This window comes from Acromyrmex echinatior, chromosome 3, assembly GCF_024713525.1.
Source record: "Acromyrmex echinatior isolate Ae372 chromosome 3, ASM2471352v2, whole genome shotgun sequence".
In the NCBI taxonomy this organism is placed as follows: Eukaryota; Metazoa; Arthropoda; class Insecta; order Hymenoptera; family Formicidae; genus Acromyrmex; species Acromyrmex echinatior.
In genome coordinates this window covers 17,267,167-17,287,744 of record NC_141854.1, presented here as the reverse complement: position 1 = coordinate 17,287,744, position 20,578 = coordinate 17,267,167, and the positions used below count along the sequence as shown (strand labels likewise).

At 31.2% G+C, this 20,578-nt stretch overlaps 3 protein-coding genes across 3 annotated transcripts; 2 read left to right on the top strand and 1 right to left on the bottom strand.

The window, feature by feature from the left end:
- Positions 1 to 593: 593 nt before the first annotated feature.
- LOC105151536 (chemosensory protein 4) lies at positions 594 to 4,166 on the top strand. Its single transcript, XM_011065306.2, has 3 exons — positions 594 to 732; positions 2,213 to 2,407; positions 3,814 to 4,166. The coding sequence occupies exons 2-3, from the start codon at positions 2,215 to 2,217 to the stop codon at positions 4,008 to 4,010; spliced, it is 390 nt and encodes a 129-aa protein (XP_011063608.2). The 5' UTR covers positions 594 to 732; positions 2,213 to 2,214; the 3' UTR covers positions 4,011 to 4,166.
- LOC105150395 (protein sneaky) lies at positions 3,829 to 12,058 on the bottom strand. Its single transcript, XM_011063429.2, has 8 exons — positions 11,768 to 12,058; positions 10,056 to 10,271; positions 9,632 to 9,933; positions 8,293 to 8,480; positions 8,027 to 8,198; positions 6,768 to 7,122; positions 6,138 to 6,466; positions 3,829 to 5,587 (listed from the first exon to the last, which is right to left on the bottom strand). The coding sequence occupies exons 1-8, from the start codon at positions 12,056 to 12,058 to the stop codon at positions 5,266 to 5,268; spliced, it is 2,175 nt and encodes a 724-aa protein (XP_011061731.2). The 3' UTR covers positions 3,829 to 5,265.
- Positions 12,059 to 13,956: 1,898 nt separating this feature from the next.
- CSP4 (chemosensory protein 4) lies at positions 13,957 to 16,544 on the top strand. The gene is made up of 2 exons (XM_087403919.1): positions 13,957 to 14,222; positions 15,140 to 16,544. Exons 1-2 carry the CDS (start codon positions 14,027 to 14,029, stop codon positions 15,337 to 15,339), a joined length of 396 nt encoding a protein of 131 aa, XP_087260045.1. The 5' UTR covers positions 13,957 to 14,026; the 3' UTR covers positions 15,340 to 16,544.
- The last annotated feature ends 4,034 nt before the right edge of the window (positions 16,545 to 20,578 follow it).

Below are 20,578 nucleotides of genomic sequence, written 5' to 3'. Positions count from 1 at the left end.
AAATTAATATTATGATTAGAAATTAGAAATAAATTATTATATAATTATTAAATAGTTATTGCGAAAAACCTTGAAGTAATATCGATTCAATAATCCAGTTTTATTACATAATAATTCATTCATATTAATACTAATCTTCAGTCGTCGAGACAACATTGCTTCCACGATGGAATTTTTTAAGCAAAAATGAATATGAGCAAAGTCAAACATAATTTTCCAATCACAAGACAAGTCTTTTAAGTAACTCGAAGACTAAAAGTTGATGATAAATCATGTAATAAATCTAAAATTTTTAAAAAGAATTTTCCGCTCCGCCCTGTATCAATCACAGAAAATTTTATGATTTCTGGAAATATGTTATTTAAAAAGGAAAACTACCCAGTTAGTATTTTTAATGCGTGTGTAATTTAAATAGATTATAAATTATATAAGCATTCTTCTTTTTAAGAAGTTATTATTGTGGTAATAACACTTGGAAATCACCCTTGCATTTTTAAATCCTTCGTCAGCGAGAAAGAAAAACGATAATGCGTCATTAAAGCCGATGACGTGTTTCCCACTGATAGGTGCGAAGGTGAAGGTGCTCTCTAGCTAACGATTAAGAAGAATTCACAGAATAAATCGGTACCATTCCCACCATTGCCGTTCGTCTCTTCATGCGTATATAAAGTCAAGTCACACGAGTGATGTCCGTACAATCATATACATCAGACTGCGAATAACACGTGTTAGGTGAGCATTTATTCCATGTCAATCGGTGCGATTTCTTCGTTGGGACATCGCTTTGAAAAACAAATGTGATTACACAGTAAATTAACTATCGCGCTTTTCGATCCGAATATGGTTCAGTTTTTTTTACGGTTGAATGTGAATCAGTGTATTCCGATTGAAAAAGAATAAAAAAAGATCTAAAATATAATTGCATCGCGATTATTAATACTGTTGTGGAAGTTAATTTAATTATTGTGACGTTTTCCTAAGAGGCTATATTTGAAAAGATTTATGTCTCTAAGCTTATTCTTCACTGCGCGTTATTTAATCATCTGATCAATATGCAAATATCTCTGCATTCATGTCTGCATTCTCATCCGATATTTTTCATTGTCCTTGATGGAAATTTTTCATAATTTGCAGAATTTTTTGTGTAAATTTCATATATGCGAATTCTGAAATATTTTAAGATCTCCAAAATTTGTCATTTTTTTAATTTTTGATGAAATCTTATAAAATTTGTTGAAAAAGTTTATGATATTTTTTTCCGAAATTATAGAATGCAAAATCTTAGAAGTTATAGAATAGAAAATCTTAAAATATTTTAGAATTTACATGTATGGAAAATTCTAAGAAGAGATATAGATGTTTTTAGTATTTTTGAAACGTGTCTCAATTTGTATAAAAATTTGTAATAAAAATTCTGAGAAAAATTTTCACTAGATCACGTTTTGCAAATCGATATCATTGTCATACTTGATTAAGAAGCGCTGAATCGAATCTCGTCCAGCTAGAAATGATTGATTGATCGATGAATCAGTATTCATTCGGCATTGATCATCTATCATTCCGGCTGGACTGCATTATTAGATGCTTTCCAGTAACACATATAGAAGTAATACATAAAAAAGTTTCAGCTACAAGTCGACATTACTGTACACTATATTATTGTGTCATACAATATATAACTATGTTCCGTTGTTGGAAGAACAAATATTTATTGATCTTCTTCCGCGCAGATTTTAATTTTTTATAAATACCGTGATATAAAATTCATGTAACCAGGAAGACCTCACACATTTTTTATAACAGCAACTGTAATGCATGGTCTACAATGGGCAGTAGCAATAGTGGATTAAGGAGTAGGCGTAGAAATCGACCAATCATAGTTGAATGTGAGAAAAATAATCAATTATGATTGATCGATTTCTACGTCTACTCCTTAATCAACTACTGTTACTGCCCATTGTAGATCATGCATAAGACATACCAGAAGAATTAGCCAATGGCAATCAAGAACTATCAAACGTTTTCAGCTCTGATTGGTTAATTCTTACGGTACGTCTTACGATTACAAGTATGAAAAGTGTATGTTAATAGTCATGATAGATTCGCTTATATTATTATGTATTTTTCAAAATTACTCGCGACACAACTTGCACAGTTTCCCAAACTCGAACTTTGCTTGCATTTAATTAGATGTATGTATATTATATTGCAGCCATGAAACTCGCAGTGTTTTGCCTGTTGGCCATTATTTCTGTTGTTTACGCGGAGGAAACAACATACACTGATAAATTTGACAACATAGATATAGATCAGATTATTCGGAATGAGCGATTGTTGAAGCGATATGTCGATTGTATGCTAGACAAGCCCAACATTAGATGCCCTCCCGAAGCTATTGAATTGAGGAGTGAGTATTGCACACGATTTCTATATTCGTAATTATAAATGCAGCCTGGATAAAAAAAAACTTTGAACGAGTTGAATTGAATTTGTTTGTCTCAGTCTGTGTACGTGTAAAGATTATAATTATTAAATAGCACAAAGAGTTTAAAAATAATTCAATCATATATTATCAATTCTGAATTCATTTTTAAATGCAAATTCATTTCAAAACTTTCAAAAAAAAGAAATCCCGAATTTACAACTAAATTCTTTTTTAATTCTTTTTGAATTCTCTGTGCTATCTGGATAATTATAAGTGATCTCATCATTATTTATTTTTATCGAAATAATGCCTGAAAAGTATAAATATACTGCAAAATAGATCATTCTCAGTAATAGTTTTAAAACAATATCTCTAGAATAAATACTTGCTGAGGAAAAACTTTCTCTCGGTTAAAAATAATTCCATATTTCGTAAATTCTTTTGCATATATTAGATCAGAAGCTACAAAGTTCTAGGATATTTTCGTCTCTATGGACCAGTTGTTTCATCGTTTAGTAAATTTTAATTATTGGATAAATAGAAAAATTATTCAATCATATGCACGGATTGCCAGATTTATTTAACAGGTAAAATTTACGATCCATAGAGACGAAAATATTCTAGAATTTTGTAAGAATTTCCGATGTAGTATATTAAAATATTATATCGAAAGAATTTTATTATGGAGTTATTTTTAACCGAGAGGAAGTTTTTTCTCAGCAAGTATTTATTGCTTGCTTAAATTATAGAATTCCTTAATATTCAATTAATAAACATTCAATTTATTACAAAGTTACGCCTCTTATTATACGTTAACATCTTTGACAGTTGACAGAACGCGATACGATTAGCTATTAAAGATATTAACATATGATTAAAGATATTTTTTCTCTCTAAGTGTAAACAAATTCTCATATAATGTATTATATTTTTAAGAATTTGCCATATTTTATATATATATAAATTTACAAAAAATTTCTGAAAAAATACCTTAGATTTCCTCAGATTTTATAAATGTTTTTTTTTCGGAAATTATGGAATGAGAAATCTTAAAAGTCTTATATATAAAATATTTGACATATGAAGAATTCTAAAATTTTAGAAAAGATGTGTAAATTTTTTCAATATTTCTAAAAAATATTCAAATTTATATTTAAAAAATCTGAAAATTTTCTAAAAATTGTAAAATTGTTAGAAATTGCAGAAGAGATCTTAAATTTTGAAAAGATTTAAAATTTACATAAAAATTTTGAAAAATTATATGAAGAATTCTAAGAAAAATTTTCATTAGATGTTCATTAGATCAAGGTCGATTCTGACGTTATCGAGATAATTAGTATCCGATTGTATTTAGCATCATTAAATAAATAATAATCATGTAATTGCAGAAAACATAGACGAGGCGCTAGAAAATGACTGTGCAAAATGTACGAACAAACAGAAAGAGATAACAGAGAAGGTGATAAATCATCTAGTGAGAAATAAGAAAGATTGGTGGGATCTATTGAAGGTGAAATACGATCCGGAAGAGAAATTCTCGAAGAAATATGAGGAAGCGGCCAAGAACGAAAACATCAAGATTTAATCAGGAATGGATAAGGGAAAAAATTAATATACAATATAAAATTATTATAATGCAGTACTAATTGTCATTGTCCTTCTAGTTAGGATTTGACACAATTAAAATGTATACGTGTGTGTGTAAATAAAACATCGTTCGCGATATATGCGTCATAATATATTCCATGTGTATTTATTCTCATGTTTATCTTCATTGCTCGATGATACATAGAATGCGTTTCTCTATACATAGAAAAGATTTCAACGCGATATAGGATAGCTATTATATACTGAGCTGAAGATTTTCGCCTGTGATATGGCAAGAGGTTTTTTCCAATTAGCGCTGAGCGTAATAAATACTATTAGGTGTTGGAATTAATTCGTAGCGTTTTACAAGTGATGGGAAGTACTTTCATTAATGTATTTTTTAATGCTCATGTGAAATAAATAACATTCTTTCATTAAAAAACGCTACGAATTAATTCCAACACCTAATAGTTTAATCAATAAACACTAATTTATTACTTTTAATCAAAGTTTAAGGTAATGTTGTGATAAAGAATAATAAGAATATAAACTTTATTTTCCGAATTTGAGGATTATAAAAATATTAGGATATTAGAATCAATCTCTGAATATCAAACTTTTCTGTCGCATCAGTATATATAACTGGTATATGATTTTTATTTTAATTATATTAATTGTATTGGTATTTTCTGATTTTATTTAATAATCAAAATATATAAATTGATAGATGTAAATATAATATAATTAAATATATTACATGTAATACACTATCATAGAGAGATAAAATTTTCAATAATACTAACTTTTGATAATACATTTTTATTATATATTATTGAAAATTGATATTAGGTGTTGGAATTAATTCGTAGCGTTTTTTAATGAAAGAATGTTATTTATTTCACATGAGCATTAAAAAATACATTAATGAAAGTACTTCCCATCTCTTGTAAAACGCTACGAATTAATTCCAACACCTAATATTATCAAATAAATCAGGTTTATATTATATATTGTTATGTACATTTTATAAAAAAAACATTACCTATACAGAGTACAGGAAATCGAACTAGTTAAGATTTCAATTTTTAGAAATAATTGTAAATAATAGTAAAATTCTAAACATGAATTAGTTATTTCCGTTATGTAACTTCTTTTGTAAATTAAAAAATGCGTTATATAAATCTGACATACATAATATTAATGGCCATAACAGGTTGTGTCGAACGAAAAATTCGCATATATCGATTCCCCTTTTATTTTATTTCAAGAATGTCAAACTCGTCCGTGTCGTCATCCGTCTCGCCAATATCCGCGCAGGCATAGCAAATTCTACCGACATCGTCCCAGCACTCGGGACAATGAACGAAGGGACATCCGGGTGTCGTGCATCTATAGAATTGCGGACCTTTCCTCGGTTCCACTTCGCCGCAGATGAGGCACTTGTGACGTGTCCAGGCGAAGATCACCAACCAACCGCAGAGTGCTGGCCAACGCGTCCTCAGGGCGATCCACGGATCTATGTCGTATTCTAGCCGATGAGTTCTGACTAAAGTCTTGACCCTGGCTCTCATGAACCTTGATATCGAAAATGAGATAAAGATCGATATGCGAAGAATTGAGCATTTGTCGATTCCGAGTTTTGTTTCATGACTATATAGTTCGAGCACTATTGACTATTCATAAAATTCGTATAAAATTCATTATTTTCCTCATCAAAATAAGTAGTGTTCGAACTTGTATACATGATTCAATGTAGAAAAAGAACTGAATCTCTTATTCATAGAGATTTCTCATAGAGATAATATACATGCACGGAAAAGAATGGTTGAGGTACTTTAAAGTAGCTAGATTATACAGATCAAAATATTTATGTAATAATCGTATACTGATAATCAAACTGATGATGCTAGAGCATTTTACTTTTTTGTACCATTGTTCGTTATGCTTAAACTTTACATAATTATTTTAACGGCCGAACAAAATTATTTTCAGATGCATCTATCTAAATTTTTACATACTTTAGCAAAATTGTCTTTTCTGTTTCTCGAAATAGTCATAGAGAACTCAAAGCAGATACTTGCAGAATCTGCGAACTTAACCGTGAGATATTTAATTCCTTCTCTACCTAGCGTGACCAAGTCTGCGTCTCAGGCTCTCGTTGTAGAGATACAATACACGCCTTTTCTCGCGTTTCCTGTAGAAGAACGAGCAGATTACGCGTCGCAGCCGTTGCGTGTAAGCGGCGGTGAACAACAACATCCAAATAGCCAGATAGAGCGAATAGATCTTGAGGATCATGTAATTCGGTATTTTATTGGCTTTTGGTAAACACGCGCTGTTGGACACCACAGTCTTTACTCGCCTCTTCACGTTGAATCCGTGAATGACGCTACGTATCAGAGAGGCTATCATTCCTATACCGCGAACCTCCAAGGTCAAGTCGTGGTGACCCGCCTAGAAAAAATTCTAGTTATAGTTGTAAACAGATCGGAAAGAATAAATAATTAAGTTATATAACGCCTTAAGGAAAACCGCAATAAATCTAGCCATATGCTAATTTTCATATGCTAATTATTTATTATTATTACTTAAAACTTTCCTGATTACGTGTTCATCGTAGATTTCCTCTTTTTTTTTTTTTTTATAAAAACTTGAACTTGGAACATATGCAGAGATGTTTCGAATCTTGAGATTAAACTCAAATCTAACTAGAAGTAACAAGAATTGTTGATCGATCGCTTTCCAAATCTCAAACCTGAGTATATTCCATGTAGGAGTGTCTCCTGATTAAATCGAGTGCTTCAAAGAAGAGTCGGTCTATCAGTATAAATGTCGTTACGCTGATAATCTCGAGGATCAACTTCACCGTATGCCCTGTCAGATGCACCCGCTCGACTTGGCCCGGCCGCAAGCCGTATGGATCCACGAATTTCAATCTCTCAATTTTCTTTAGGGGCAGCAGGGTCAGACTACCTCGAGCCTTCCGTCTTGCATCGATTTTCCGGAAGTACGAAGTAACATATACATTGTCATGTTCGATGTCGTTCAAGTATTTCTCGTGATACGTCTGAGCATTTAAGATGATTCTCAAGAAAATGAAGGACAGACATCTGAATAATTATATAAAATATATTTTGTATGTTTTAATGACGAATCTTTAAGTCGTTCGAGCAAATTTTATATATATATATATATATATGGAAAGAACAGTTTTACTGAAATCTTGAAAAATTTAGTTAGATATAGAAATACTTTGTTGGATCATCAAAATAATATAAAAAATATTAATTATGTAAAAACAACTATTATAATTTTTACGTAATTATGTAAAAAAAGAATAATGATCGACGCTGCAAAGTTTGACATTTGTGCAACTTGAATATTCATATAGCTTGAATATTCTATTAATTTGAAAGTTTGAGCATTATAAATAATTATATTACTCCGAACTATTTTGATGGTTCAACAAAATTATTTTTAAATAATATTATATTCAAGGTCTTAATTTCTTAAGATCATCCAGGTCACCAACTGGCCATGGAAAAATGTATGAGAGATTGGCCAATAGAATCCACGCACACATTAATTATGAAACACAATTCATGAAAATATATTCTCTGAAGAAGGCTTGAATTTAATCAAAAGATACGTTATTGACTGTTGAAATATATTCTTTGGATTATAACTTTGGATTAAAATTTATTCATGCGCATGATTCCTGAATTGCCCAACTTACTTATTATTCAATTATTATTATTTTCAGATTTACATCTAACTAAATTTTTATTTACTTAAGCAAAAATGTTCTTTCTGTAAACAAACAAAAATCATTACCGAAAAAATTTAAAATGTTTAAAAGTATATTCCATTTTAAAGAATCAACATGTAATTCCATTAAAAGAAAAAACAAAAAGTTAAACTGTGTAAAATTTTTCCACATAATTTTCTTCTATTTTTATTCTAAGAAAACAATTATATCTGAGTCCTTAAAATCATTTGCATTTCTGCTATTACCTTTTAATAATTATCATCACTGACTCAAAAACTTTTCTGCGTGCGTTGAATTCGTGCATTACAGCCTTTGCAGCATCTGTTGCGTCGTGAAGGTCGAGAATCACCGGCATTTTCTTTACTTTATACTGCAGTTTCGCGTCCTTGAGACTTTTGCTAAAGGTGTCTCTGGCTCCTTTTCATGAAGAGGAGACAATATCTCGCGAAAACGTCGCGGAGGAATTGAATGAGTTCATTTCTAAATTTTTATCGATGCGAATGATATTCACTTTTTAAAGCAACGTAGCCTTCGCCAATACCGGGGTCTATTTTTCCTTCGGGATCGCAGATGTTGGAACCACCGAGGGCTTGCACCAGATTGCATACGAAGTTGAGTTTCATCGGCCAACACAGCAGCCAGGCCGCAAAAACCGACACTGTATCGTGACACTTGTCGTAAGCGTTAACAAACATATCTCTGAAAATCAGTTAAATTTTAATGAAAATTACCCAGCAAACGAGAATAGATTGAAATGGATTCAAATGGATTCAAATTTTCAGAAATACGGATTCATGAATGTTAAAATGAATCCTTTTCAATCGTGAATGAATTTTTATTCACATTTATAGGAATTACATAAAACAAATGTTTATTTCTTCTCAATCTTGAATGCATTTTTATTCATTTATAGGAATGGCATGGAGTATATTTCTATGCTTATCAATCTAAAAATAATATTATAGTATTTTGTGTGTGCATCGTGAATACTGCTAAATTCAAAATTTTGAATAGGAAATGCAGTTTTTTAATCCAATTAAATAACAAAAGTTTATCTTTTAATTTTAAAGTTTATTTTCTTAAAATGGGCCATAAATATTATTCAATTCAAAATTGTGAGTAGAAAATCCATTGTTTCATTTAAAAAAGCATCATGAATGCTATTTTATTCAGAATTATGAATAAGCAATTTTTCATTTTAATTCAACTGAATTAAAAAAAATATACCGTAAAACTATACTATGAAATCTATTTCATTTAATACTTAAAAGAGATATAAAAAGAACTACGTAAATATGTGCAATAAATGTTACATATGTAAATTCCTTATTTTTAATTAATAAATTAATCGCTTTTATGTATATTGTCTATTAATACGTTTCCTTTATTATACTAGCTAGCATAATTTTTTGTATAAAAGTTTTAAAATAATAATTATAGAATTTTATGTATGTATTACTACTTTAACTTATTTCAACTTTTACATGTATACAAATTTTTTATATGGAATCCAATCTATTTTTATGGACTTAAAATATGGATTCGGATGGATTGAAAATTCCTAATTCATTTCAATCCAATGAGTATAAAAATTAATTCTATTTTCAAATAGAATTAATTTTTATATTCAAGATTATTTTTCTCGAAAATTAATGAAAGAATATTCTATATTATTTAGTTATCTTCTTACAAAGAATCATATCATCATATTGGTATTGTTATATCGTTCGCCGGATTTGCATGAGAATGAATTCCTAGAAATCTATTTACGAGAAATGTATCTAAAAATTATTTGCCGACTACGAAATTCTCCGACATTATTTAGATAAAGTCAGTGTTAAATATCTTACCTGCATCGTTCAGCACCATGGCTAAGCTGCTCTTCGCAGCGCGCCTCAATCTTCCTCTTGTACTTCGCCTCATAAACATTCGCCTCGGACTTCGCTTTCGCGATCTCTTTCTCATGTTTCTCCTCGATCTCATCGCTTCTTCTCGTATCGTCCTGAAGCTCATCCAAATAGTCGTTCTCCTCTTTCAGTCTCCTCATCTCCTCTTCACCCTCGATTTCCTCGACTATCGGGCTCATCAAATCTCTCACCGAGGATAAAGTATCCTTTAGCTCGTTCGCGTCCGTTTTCATGGCGAGCACTGCCTACGTATTATTAGATACTTTGGTTATATCGGTTGACTTTTTCGCGCGAAGTTTCATCGCACAAACGATTAATCTTCTTCAAAATTTGCTTATTGCATTATTATTTCAATTAGTAGATATACCTGTTGAAACGGCTTAAACATGAGATCGAAACGTGTCTCGGTGAGATTGTATGTCAACTGCAGCGTGCAAGCGAAAGTTCTCATCACTTCTTTAGCGTTATAAGTTAAATTGAATATAGGTCCCGCTATTATATATCCCAGAATGATAGCCCTCAAAACATTGCGTCCAGATCGGCCAAGAAAAGTCGGTATAGTTAACAGACAGATGCATCTCACCTATTCAAATTGACAGAACGACGATTTCGATGCCAAATATTCTTTAACTGATGATACAATTTTGCTGAAGTATTTAAAAATTTAGGTAGTAAGTATTGATCTGAAAATAATCTTGTTAGACCATCAAAAAATAATATAGGAAAATTTATAAGACATTCAAGCTGAGTAATGTTACAAAATATTTAAGATGAGTAATGTTACAAAAAGTTTTGACATTTCAGCAATCAATTTGAGCGATAACTATTATAATAGATACTTTGATGATCCAGTAAAAATTATTTGTTGGATTTAAAGCTAATTTAAATAAATTTAATTATAATAAATAAATAAATTTTTAGATACTTTAGAAAAATTATTCTTTCTATGTAAAAACAATTTATATTTGTTAAATATTTTATATATTTCTCTCTATCATGATATAAGAATACATATTTTAAAACTATATTTTCTTTAAATGTCACAAATTTTTGTAACGCAGCTAACTAAATAAAAATGTCTCCGTTTCAAAATTCTCATATATAAATAACATATACAATTATCATAACTACATTTTCTTATTATCATTGGAAATTGCTTCGAATTGCACATTTACTCGACAAATATTTGCAATCCTATATAAGAATCGAATTGTGCAGACAAGGTAACATGCATGACATAAATATGCATTAAAGCACATTATAATACAGTAAAATACAGTAGACAAGTTTCAATTTGTGAAATATTTAGCAAGGCAAATGTGTAATTTCGATCCGGTTTTATCAAGAATATCAATAGTAATATAATTTAAATTCCTGGAGAAAAGAGTGGGTTGCTTTTTAGCAACGGAACACAGTCATTGTGTGACATAATCAGTGTCGAAACATTGTATCTGAAACGTTGCTTAGCTTTTTTATTTCACCTTTAGAATGAAATAAAAAAAAGTCTTATACATCTAAATGTCTTCAACCTTGAAATCCTCTTACTGCGAGAGTTTCACTAGAAAAATAAATGAAATGCATGGTGTAAATTCTAGAAAAAAATATTATAAATCGTAATGAAATACATGTAAAAATTTGATATTCGTGAAATGATATAAATTATAAAACGACAACACAGCATTTTAAATTTGTACGAGTTTGCTGACTTGTCACGATTGAAAAGCACATAGTAGAATCGTACATAGTATCACCTGTGTACATTGCTGGAAAGAACCTAGTACCTAAGAAACATACCAAGTTAGTAAGAGAAAGTTAAAATGACTTTATTTTGCCGTTATGAATGTCAAAATGATGATTTTTTTAATTATAAAATTTGATATTTTATCGACGTTAACAATAAAAAAAAATTATTTTATTTTCCTGTTGACTTTTGTATATTTCTTGAGTATCTTTCACAGAGAGATATCAATGTTGATGACTTAATCGAGTACGTTAATAAAATAACGTATAAAAGTAAGATAATATAAGAAGGTATAAAAGGTAATAAGTTAAATTGAGTGAAGTAAGAAAAGAGATTACCTGTATCGATGATGCGCATCCTATCGATAGCATCACGATAAGGATGGCTCCTAGAAAGATACTGGTATATATGTCAAATTGTAGATCGACGATTATGCCTTCATATAACACGACAGCTGCGACAAATCCGAAGAGAAATCCGATAAAGGCCCTCGCTTTCCGATGGGTGCCAATCGGATCGTAGCAGATGTGAAACAGGGTTGGACATTTTTTCAGATAATATTTCAGGAAATTCCTCCGCGTTCCCTCGATCAGACGACCGCAGAGATTAATCCGCTCTAAGCCGGGCATCGTTTCCTCTTTTTACGAAATATTAAAAGTCCACACTGATAAGCCACTTTGTCGCGGATTATGAAACGCGAAACTTTTGAGTTGATCTCTGAAATCAGACGAATGTGTATTGGTCGAATGAAATCGATTTTTTCCTGGGAGCGAATTTTCTAAGAGGGTTTGTAGTTGGAACTAAAAGCACTTACATAAGCTTTTTTATTAGCAACTATATAGAAATTTAGCATTTATAAAGAATTTTATAAATTATCAATTTTTTTAGAAAATTAACAATTATACTAAAAAAGTATAATTTATGAAATTAAATTTTTTGTTAAAAGAAACACACAAAAATCAACAAAAAGTAAAAAAGGCTTTATTTTGATTCTTAATTAAACATCAGTAAACAGTTAAATTTGTTTGTTTTTTAATAAAAAAATCAATCATCATTTTGTCAAAATTCCATTACGTCAAAATAAAGTCATTTTGACTTTCTCTTGATGCGTTCCTTGAGCATAAGTAATTTTTTTAGAACACTAAAAGTTTGATCTTTTAGCTAATTAGCACACGTTGCTAGTGAGGAAGCATCGCATAAACCTTGTTTAGTATTTATATACGATCTGTAAAATCTATAGACAAAGATACAAATATTTTAAATCCATTCAAAATTTTTACTAAAATATTTATATGTATAATATTATTAAAATATTTGAAACACAAAATTAAGGCTTAAAATAAATTGATGCTTAAAAGTAAAGTTCAACAAAAAAATATTCAATGAAAAAATCTTAAAAACATGGAGAAAATATCATAAGTTTGCTAAATTAATTGTAAACTGTTTTATTCGTGTGACACCGTGGTTATTATAAATGCTTTTCAAAAGTACACTACCAAGATGACAGTAGCAATTACACGAGGAGACTTCCAAGAATCAATTTTCTCCGCGACAGAGGACGATATTGCATTACTAGCAAGTTATGCAAGGCTGAAATGCCTCAAGCGAAGAATTTAAATTTACGAATTAAAAAAATTTTGCAAAGAATGGATAACAAGAGTCATCAATGATACAATCGTCCCTTATGCGAATCTAAAAGTCGAGGTCACGCACACGTAATACATTATTTATACTATCTATGGAATACAAAAAAAGGAATCGGCACACGAGAATTCTTTTCACGTATATGACACGTAAATTTCGCGCTATGCATTTTATCCGTTTATATATTTTTGTATTTGACACAAATATAATGATTGCGATACCACATAGAATTAATTTCTTTCTTTCTTTTACACTGTTTATATATTTTTATCAAATATACAAAAAAATGTATCTAATAAAATTATTTTATTTGTGTTGTCTGTTTCTCTTCTTCTTTTCTAACAGAAAAACGTTTTAATAATTTTTAAATTATTTATTTTTGGATATAAAAAAGATATTTCTTGAGAACATTAAATTTCTTTAAATTTTATAGAGATTTTTATGGAAAAACTTCTTAATTATCTGCAACAATAATATAATATTAGGTGTTGGAATTAATTCGTAGCGTTTTACAAGTGATGGGAAGTACTTTCATTAATGTATTTTTTAATGCTCATGTGAAATAAATAACATTCTTTCATTAAAAAACGCTACGAATTAATTCCAACACCTAATAATATAAATATAAAATATCTAGTATTAGTCTTTTATAATAAAATAATAATAATTTATATAATAATCTAAAAAATATATAATGTTAAAATAATTTTAGTAATATTTAATAATTTGATAATACAAAATTTAGAGAGAGCTGGATTTAAAGAGAAATATCAATTGCATCGACGCAGGAAGTGGCTTCATTGCGCGTATTTTTCTCGATAAATTATGGCAAGGACACAGGAGGACGATTTTGTGCAACTAACGAACCGTGTCCAAGCCCCTTATAAAACATACGAAATAATGAGCTTCATGAGCAGTGAATCAGGAGCAACGCATCGATCTTATCCGGTACGATGAGATATCTAGTCGTCGTCTTTATCACCGTGTGTGTCCTTTCATCCTCTTCCGTTTTTGCCGAAGAGATGTACACCACGAAATTCGACAATGTAGACGTGGACGCGATATTAAGCAATGACAGACTATTAAACGGATACGTGGGTTGCCTGCTTGATAAGAATCCTTGCACTCCAGACGCATCGGAACTCAAAAGTAAGTATGCGTAGGATGGCGAACGTCCGTTCTCCATGTTCCTGTAATCCTTTAAGAGGAACTCATATTCCGAGACTTGGAACATTCTCAGTAAAAGCAAAAAATTTTTTTTTTAATTTTACACGCACCTTTTCTTATAAATATAAATTTTTTAAAATTAGAATTTTTAAAAAATTTAAATTTATAAGAGGATGCGTAAAAATTAAAAACAATTTTTTTGGAAATTTTATATGCTTTGATATTTGAAAAATTTATTTCTCTCAAGACACATTTGTATAATATATTCTGATTTTGTTATTACATTCTTGTTGCAAACGAAGATAAAGTGTCATAATCTTAGAGAATCAGTGCAATTCACTTAATACTATTTCAAAGCATTTAATTAACAAATCAAAAGCAAAAATTTTATTAACAGAATAAAAGAATGCTTCAAAGTATCAAGTGTATGTATGCTCTAAGGCAAATTTTTTAAATCTTTTTTAATTTGCAACACATTAAATAATAAACCAAATTTATTGAATCTCATTAAATACTTCAAGCATGGGTTTTTTATCAGATACCGCAAACACGATATTTAAAAATAAACAGCAAAAGTTTTAATTTCCATTTTATAATATTACATTAAAAGCGATTTTTTTTATTGCAACGACGATATCGTTTGGATTAAAACGAGAATAAAAAAAATAATTTTCACAATTTAAAAAATATTTTTTACTTCGCTTCTTGTTTATTTCTAAATCTTTTCTCCTCCTTTTCTCTTTCTTAAAATTTTTGCGACGCACTTCCCGTAAGAGATCTTTTGCGGCACATCAGTATTTCGCGGTAACTGATTGAAAAACTCTGCTCTAAGATCACAATAATTATGATCTCATTATAACCTCTATATATAATAGAGAATCTCATTGTAACCCCTTTAGAGAATTTACCGGATGCATTGGAGCACGATTGCGCCGGTTGTAGTGAGGCACAAAAGAATATGGCCGACAAGCTCTCTCATCATCTAATCGACAACAAACCGGACGACTGGAAATTATTGGAGGACAAATATGATCCTACTGGAGCATACCGACGGCGTTATCTGGAGAACAAATCCGGGGATGGAGGCAGACTCGATTAAGATCATTCTCTACGCTGTAAGGATCATAATGACCAACTCTAATTCGACCTTGGCTCTATCCTCCGGACTTGATTGCTTGCCTTGTAATCCTTGTCATATGCGCTGGTTTCACTTTACGTAACGATTGCGTAATGGAAAACCCTATTGCATTCTATCATCTTTCGGAGCATGGAAGTTTCCATGTATATATTAAGGCAGGATATTAAAAAAAATAACAAGATATAAACGCTTGAGTTTCATGTTGCATTTTCGCACTACAAACGCGCAATTTATTTTCTTTTGCTATAAATTTGATTTAATCCTATGAATCTTAAAAGAATACGTGTTTGCAATCCAATATTTATTAAACGTGATTTACTAGACGTACTGACTTTTAAAGAATAATATTTCATTTAACATAATGAGTTAATATTCTTGAATTAGCAACGAACTGTTTTACGAGTCTTTTTGCTCATGTCGTAAATCAGTAAACAATATGTGCAATAAAAATTGTTTGATCAGTAATATATATGTAAAAATATTTACCAGAATGTATTTTTATTTCAATATTAAAATACAAAGACAAGGATTTATTCTGTCCATAAAAATGATTTAATTAAAAATATCGTGGTGTTAGAGTATTGCAATTAGAATTTTGCAATTAGAATTACAATAATTTGCACAGAAAGAGAAATAATATACAATGCACAGAAAGAGAGAGAGAGAGAGAGAGAGAGAGAGAGAGAGAGAGAGAGAGAGAGACGGAAATATGAATAATTTGCAAACAATCGTATATAATTCTGCACATAAAATAAATAAAGTAATTTGGATACAATTATCTTCGCATAATAAAGGAACGATTGCATCTAACTCCATAATATAAAAATATCTACAATAATACATTGAAAAAAAAGGAAAGAAAAAGAAAACATTATGAATTTCTATTTCTGCAACAATCTGATCGATAATTTTAACTTATTCTGTTTTGTTTTTCTTGAAATATTTTCTTTAACATTATATACATTTTACAATTATAAAATTTGATTAATTATCTCTATCGTTACATTAAGAAAATATACATATTTATATAAATATATTTTATTATTTTAATAGTTATTTGCTTCCTCCAGCATCCGCTCGTTTATAAATCTTGTTAAAAAAATGTTTGCTACTATTGTATATTCTGTAACATATTATAATATCGAAATAAACACAATTGTATCCAATACTAATATTTAATATTTTTTATAATATTTGAAATATGCAAATGTACATATATATAAAAAATCTTGAAGGTATCTTTTGTTTAAGAACTTCTCTTCTTTATCGATAATAATATTTTACAGTGATATTGGAATAAACACAGTTAATTGTATCCAATATTAATATTTTTTTCTATTATTTAAAATATTCCGAGTGTAAATATATAATTAATCTCGAGACGTTTTGTTTAGCGATTTCTCTTCTTTATCGATTACAGTTGTACGATGAGTACTCGTATCAGTCGGTAGATTCCGCTTTGTGATTGCATTTCAGTCAAGGAATAACTTTATCTTGAAATTAAATAATTTCATTTTCTAGCGAATAAAAATGATTTATTTTCATATATTTTAATTATATTTCTCGTCTATATTTTTTTCTTTATCTTTAAATTTGTTAATCAGTTGCGTATAATAGTGTTCTCACGATTGTGATACAAATATTGTATCCTGTTAACTTTATTTTAATAATTTTTCTTGAAATTGTTGACTATGGGAAAAACAAATTCCAAAACAACTTGATCAAAACTAACTTCAAGTTAATCAGTGATTAACTCGATCGGTCGCTTAAGACAAAATTTGTAATATATTTGTTCATTGTTCTTAATTTTTTTTAAATACTTTAAATATAGTTCTAAATTAACTTATTAATTTTATTCATATTACTTAATTACAAATATGGCGTTTTAATTAAGTTAATCATGGTTTGGTTGAAGTCACCCTATAGTTATTGTTGTAATTATGTGTAAGAAAAGTAAGACAAGTGAGTGTCGAGTATAAAACAGAGCGACAATGCTAATCATAATGTACATAATAATAAATAACAGTAATGCTTAATCGTTCGGAAAGACTTCCTCGTGCTACCAACAGAAACGCGACGAAGGGCGACCGAAAAATCTCCGGGGTGATCTTTTTTTGTAAGTTTCGGATTACCAAAAATATATCTCACAGCTCGGTACTTAACGCGGGTGGCCATCACGCTAGAACAGCCCTTCGCGTGATTCTCAGAAGCTTAGGGTCTATAATAAAAAAATAAAAAAAAAAGAAACAAAAAAAGAAAGAAGAAAGGAAAAAGGAGAAGAGAGTGATCTCGTAACAAACTGGGAAAAAAGGAAAATATCGAAGTTACGAGCAATCGTGCGAAGTAAAGGAAACGAACAGGAGATAGAGCGACGACTCTCGATTCCGAGTCGTGAGTCGTCCATAGAAAAAAGATCGACGTGCGATTATAAGAGAGATCTTCAGGATTCGAGAGAGGCGAGACGGACAATCGCCGCACAATTTATCAAGCTTTCCTGAACGACGTACCAAACGACGTCTTCAAGGGGGACCGGATCGATCGGGGAGCGAGCGACTCGACAATTACCGGAAATTACACACCGATCCCCCTGTCCGGTCGAGCGACGTCATCCTACGAAAGCTCGAAAACGATTTGGATCGAGAGAAGCGAACGAGCCACTCTTGCGATTTGATCCACTATACGCGTGTACGTACACGGGAAAGAGAGAGAAAGAGAGAGGGGGGGAGAGGGGAGAGAGAGAGAGAGAGAGAGAGAAAGAGAGAGGGAGAGAGAGAGAAAGAGAGGAGCGCCTGCACACCTTCCCGCACGGTAACAGGCAGGCTATCGTGGTTATTAAGGAAACAGACGAAGGAACGAAACGAAGGAACAAGCGCGTTGGGTGGTCTCGCCCCGCTGTTTATGGGGCACTGCATCTGCTGGCCCCGTATAACCCTCCGCGAGCGAGTGAGCGAGCAAGCAAGCGCGACCTGTGTGGTCCCACCTTACGTCCGACTTTGCATTCGATTCACTACTTGCTAATGGTAGCCGCATTAGCATTAGGTTGCCCCAGCCCCTGTCTCTCTTATATGATATGCTGCGACGAACGAAACCTGCTGTTGTGCAATTTTTCGTCGCTGGCGACGAGTACCGAGGCCCAGGAGGCCGGCCAGTCCGAAGGGACGGATGGACGACCGTCGGTTGCGCGATCGAGATCGAAATCGAGATCGGGATCGAGGTCGAATCGCGGTAGTCCTCGTGTTCGAGCGTGCCGCCTTCGCACTCCCCACGTGCCGTCATCGTCGCCGTCGCTGTTGCCGTCGCGCCTTGTGCTCGGCAAACATTTCTGACTGAACGAGCACGCGCGCGTCACCGTCGTACCTTCGCGCTGACGGCGAAGATTCGAATGACATTGCGCGATCTGGAGAGGCGATCCTTTTTTTTATACAAATCGATGCAGTCGTCAATATTTTTTCCATTTGAAGAAAAGTTTTACGATTTATTCATTTAGAAAAAAAAAAGCGTTAAATGACAAATATTTTTGATAATTAATTATTGTACAAATCACTCGCGATCTCTTCTATTTATTTGGAAGTGAACCTGATTTATATGGAATAGGTAATTTTATTCTTGTTTTTTTATCGAATCTTATATACAGGGATCTCTATTTCTCACATTTCTCTCTCTCTCTATAAATTTGTTTTAAGTACTTCTCTTCTTCTTATTATTATTATTGTAATTTCATTATTATTCACTTGCTTTTAATTTTTATTTTCTCTTGCGATCTTATTTTTTCTGTATTATTTTTTTGTATTTTTTCTGCGTCTTTATTTTTTTTCACCTTTTATTTTATCTTCTTTATATCATTATTTTTCTTTGTTATATTCTTATCACATTTCTTGCCTGTACATTCTTATAGGATTTGTCCTAGAATATTAATAAACACTGCATCTCTCTCTCTCTCTCTCTTTCTCCCAATATCTTCATTCATTCGAAGAATGCAAACGAGCGTTTTAAGCGGGGGGGGTTTCGCGTCGCGTGTGTAGGTACGTCGTTTAAAGCCGTGTTGGTGGATGCGTGCGGTGCAGCGTAGCGGCGACCAGCGTGGTGAACGAGGGCCGATATGACCGTGTTAGCGATTGGTCACGGGTGTGGGTGCGCCATATGTGCGACCGTTTCAAGCAGGCTACCTGTCTTTAGGGTCGTAACGCCGGATCGGCTTTTGACGAGCGATAATGATTTCGAGAATCGAGCACCCTCGTTATGCGAACAGAGGCGCGTCGGGGTTCATAACGTACGCACGCAGACGAGGTGTACAAATTTCTCGGCATATGTCTCTCTACCTGTTTATCAATATAAACGTTTTCTTCGAACGTTCAAATATATTGTAGACATTTTTATCGCATAAGGCAAACAGATAATTATTTATTTATTTATTTACTGCAAAAGAAATTTGGTCACGGAACTTGGAAATCTAGTCGATTTAACCAATTTGCCTATTTTGAAAAATAAACGAATTAAAATTCTTCTAGAAAATATCAAATAGATGTACGTGATTAATTCTTTTCTAATAAATACCATATTTTTTTATAATAATTTAGATATTTGAATAAATTTATATATATGAATATTTAATTAGATCAGTATAACTTTCGAAAATATTAAATTAAAAATACTATACAAATTTAAAGTCTACAAAACAAAGTTAAGTCTATTAAACATTCTAGCTATAAAATGTCGACTCACTGTTAAATTGACGATATTAAATTATATCCAATTTAAGTATTATATTTTAAATTATTTTTTACCATTTCTATAGGTCGCCATTTCAATATGTCGTTAATTTAACTAAAACAGTAGAAATAAACAATTATTAAACTCGATTTTAGCTTATTATTTATCAAGTTCATACGTTAATATGCACGTTGTTTATTTTTAAAACTAAACAGAGAAGTGGAATATTATATTTTATATTTTAACACACAAGGAAATTAAAAATATTTACAAAATGTACACAAAATGTTATTTAACTCAAGAGATTGTAACCATTATTTCCTTGGTATCTAATCTACTTCTGACATATTTAGAAAAATTTTTATTTTTATTTACGTCTAATATTAGTAATTGTCTAATCGCCAAATGTTTGTTCCGTCGAATATAACGTATCCAGAAGATCGAGGAAGTTCATTTTCGATCGCATCATCGTCGCGAAACCGCTGATAAT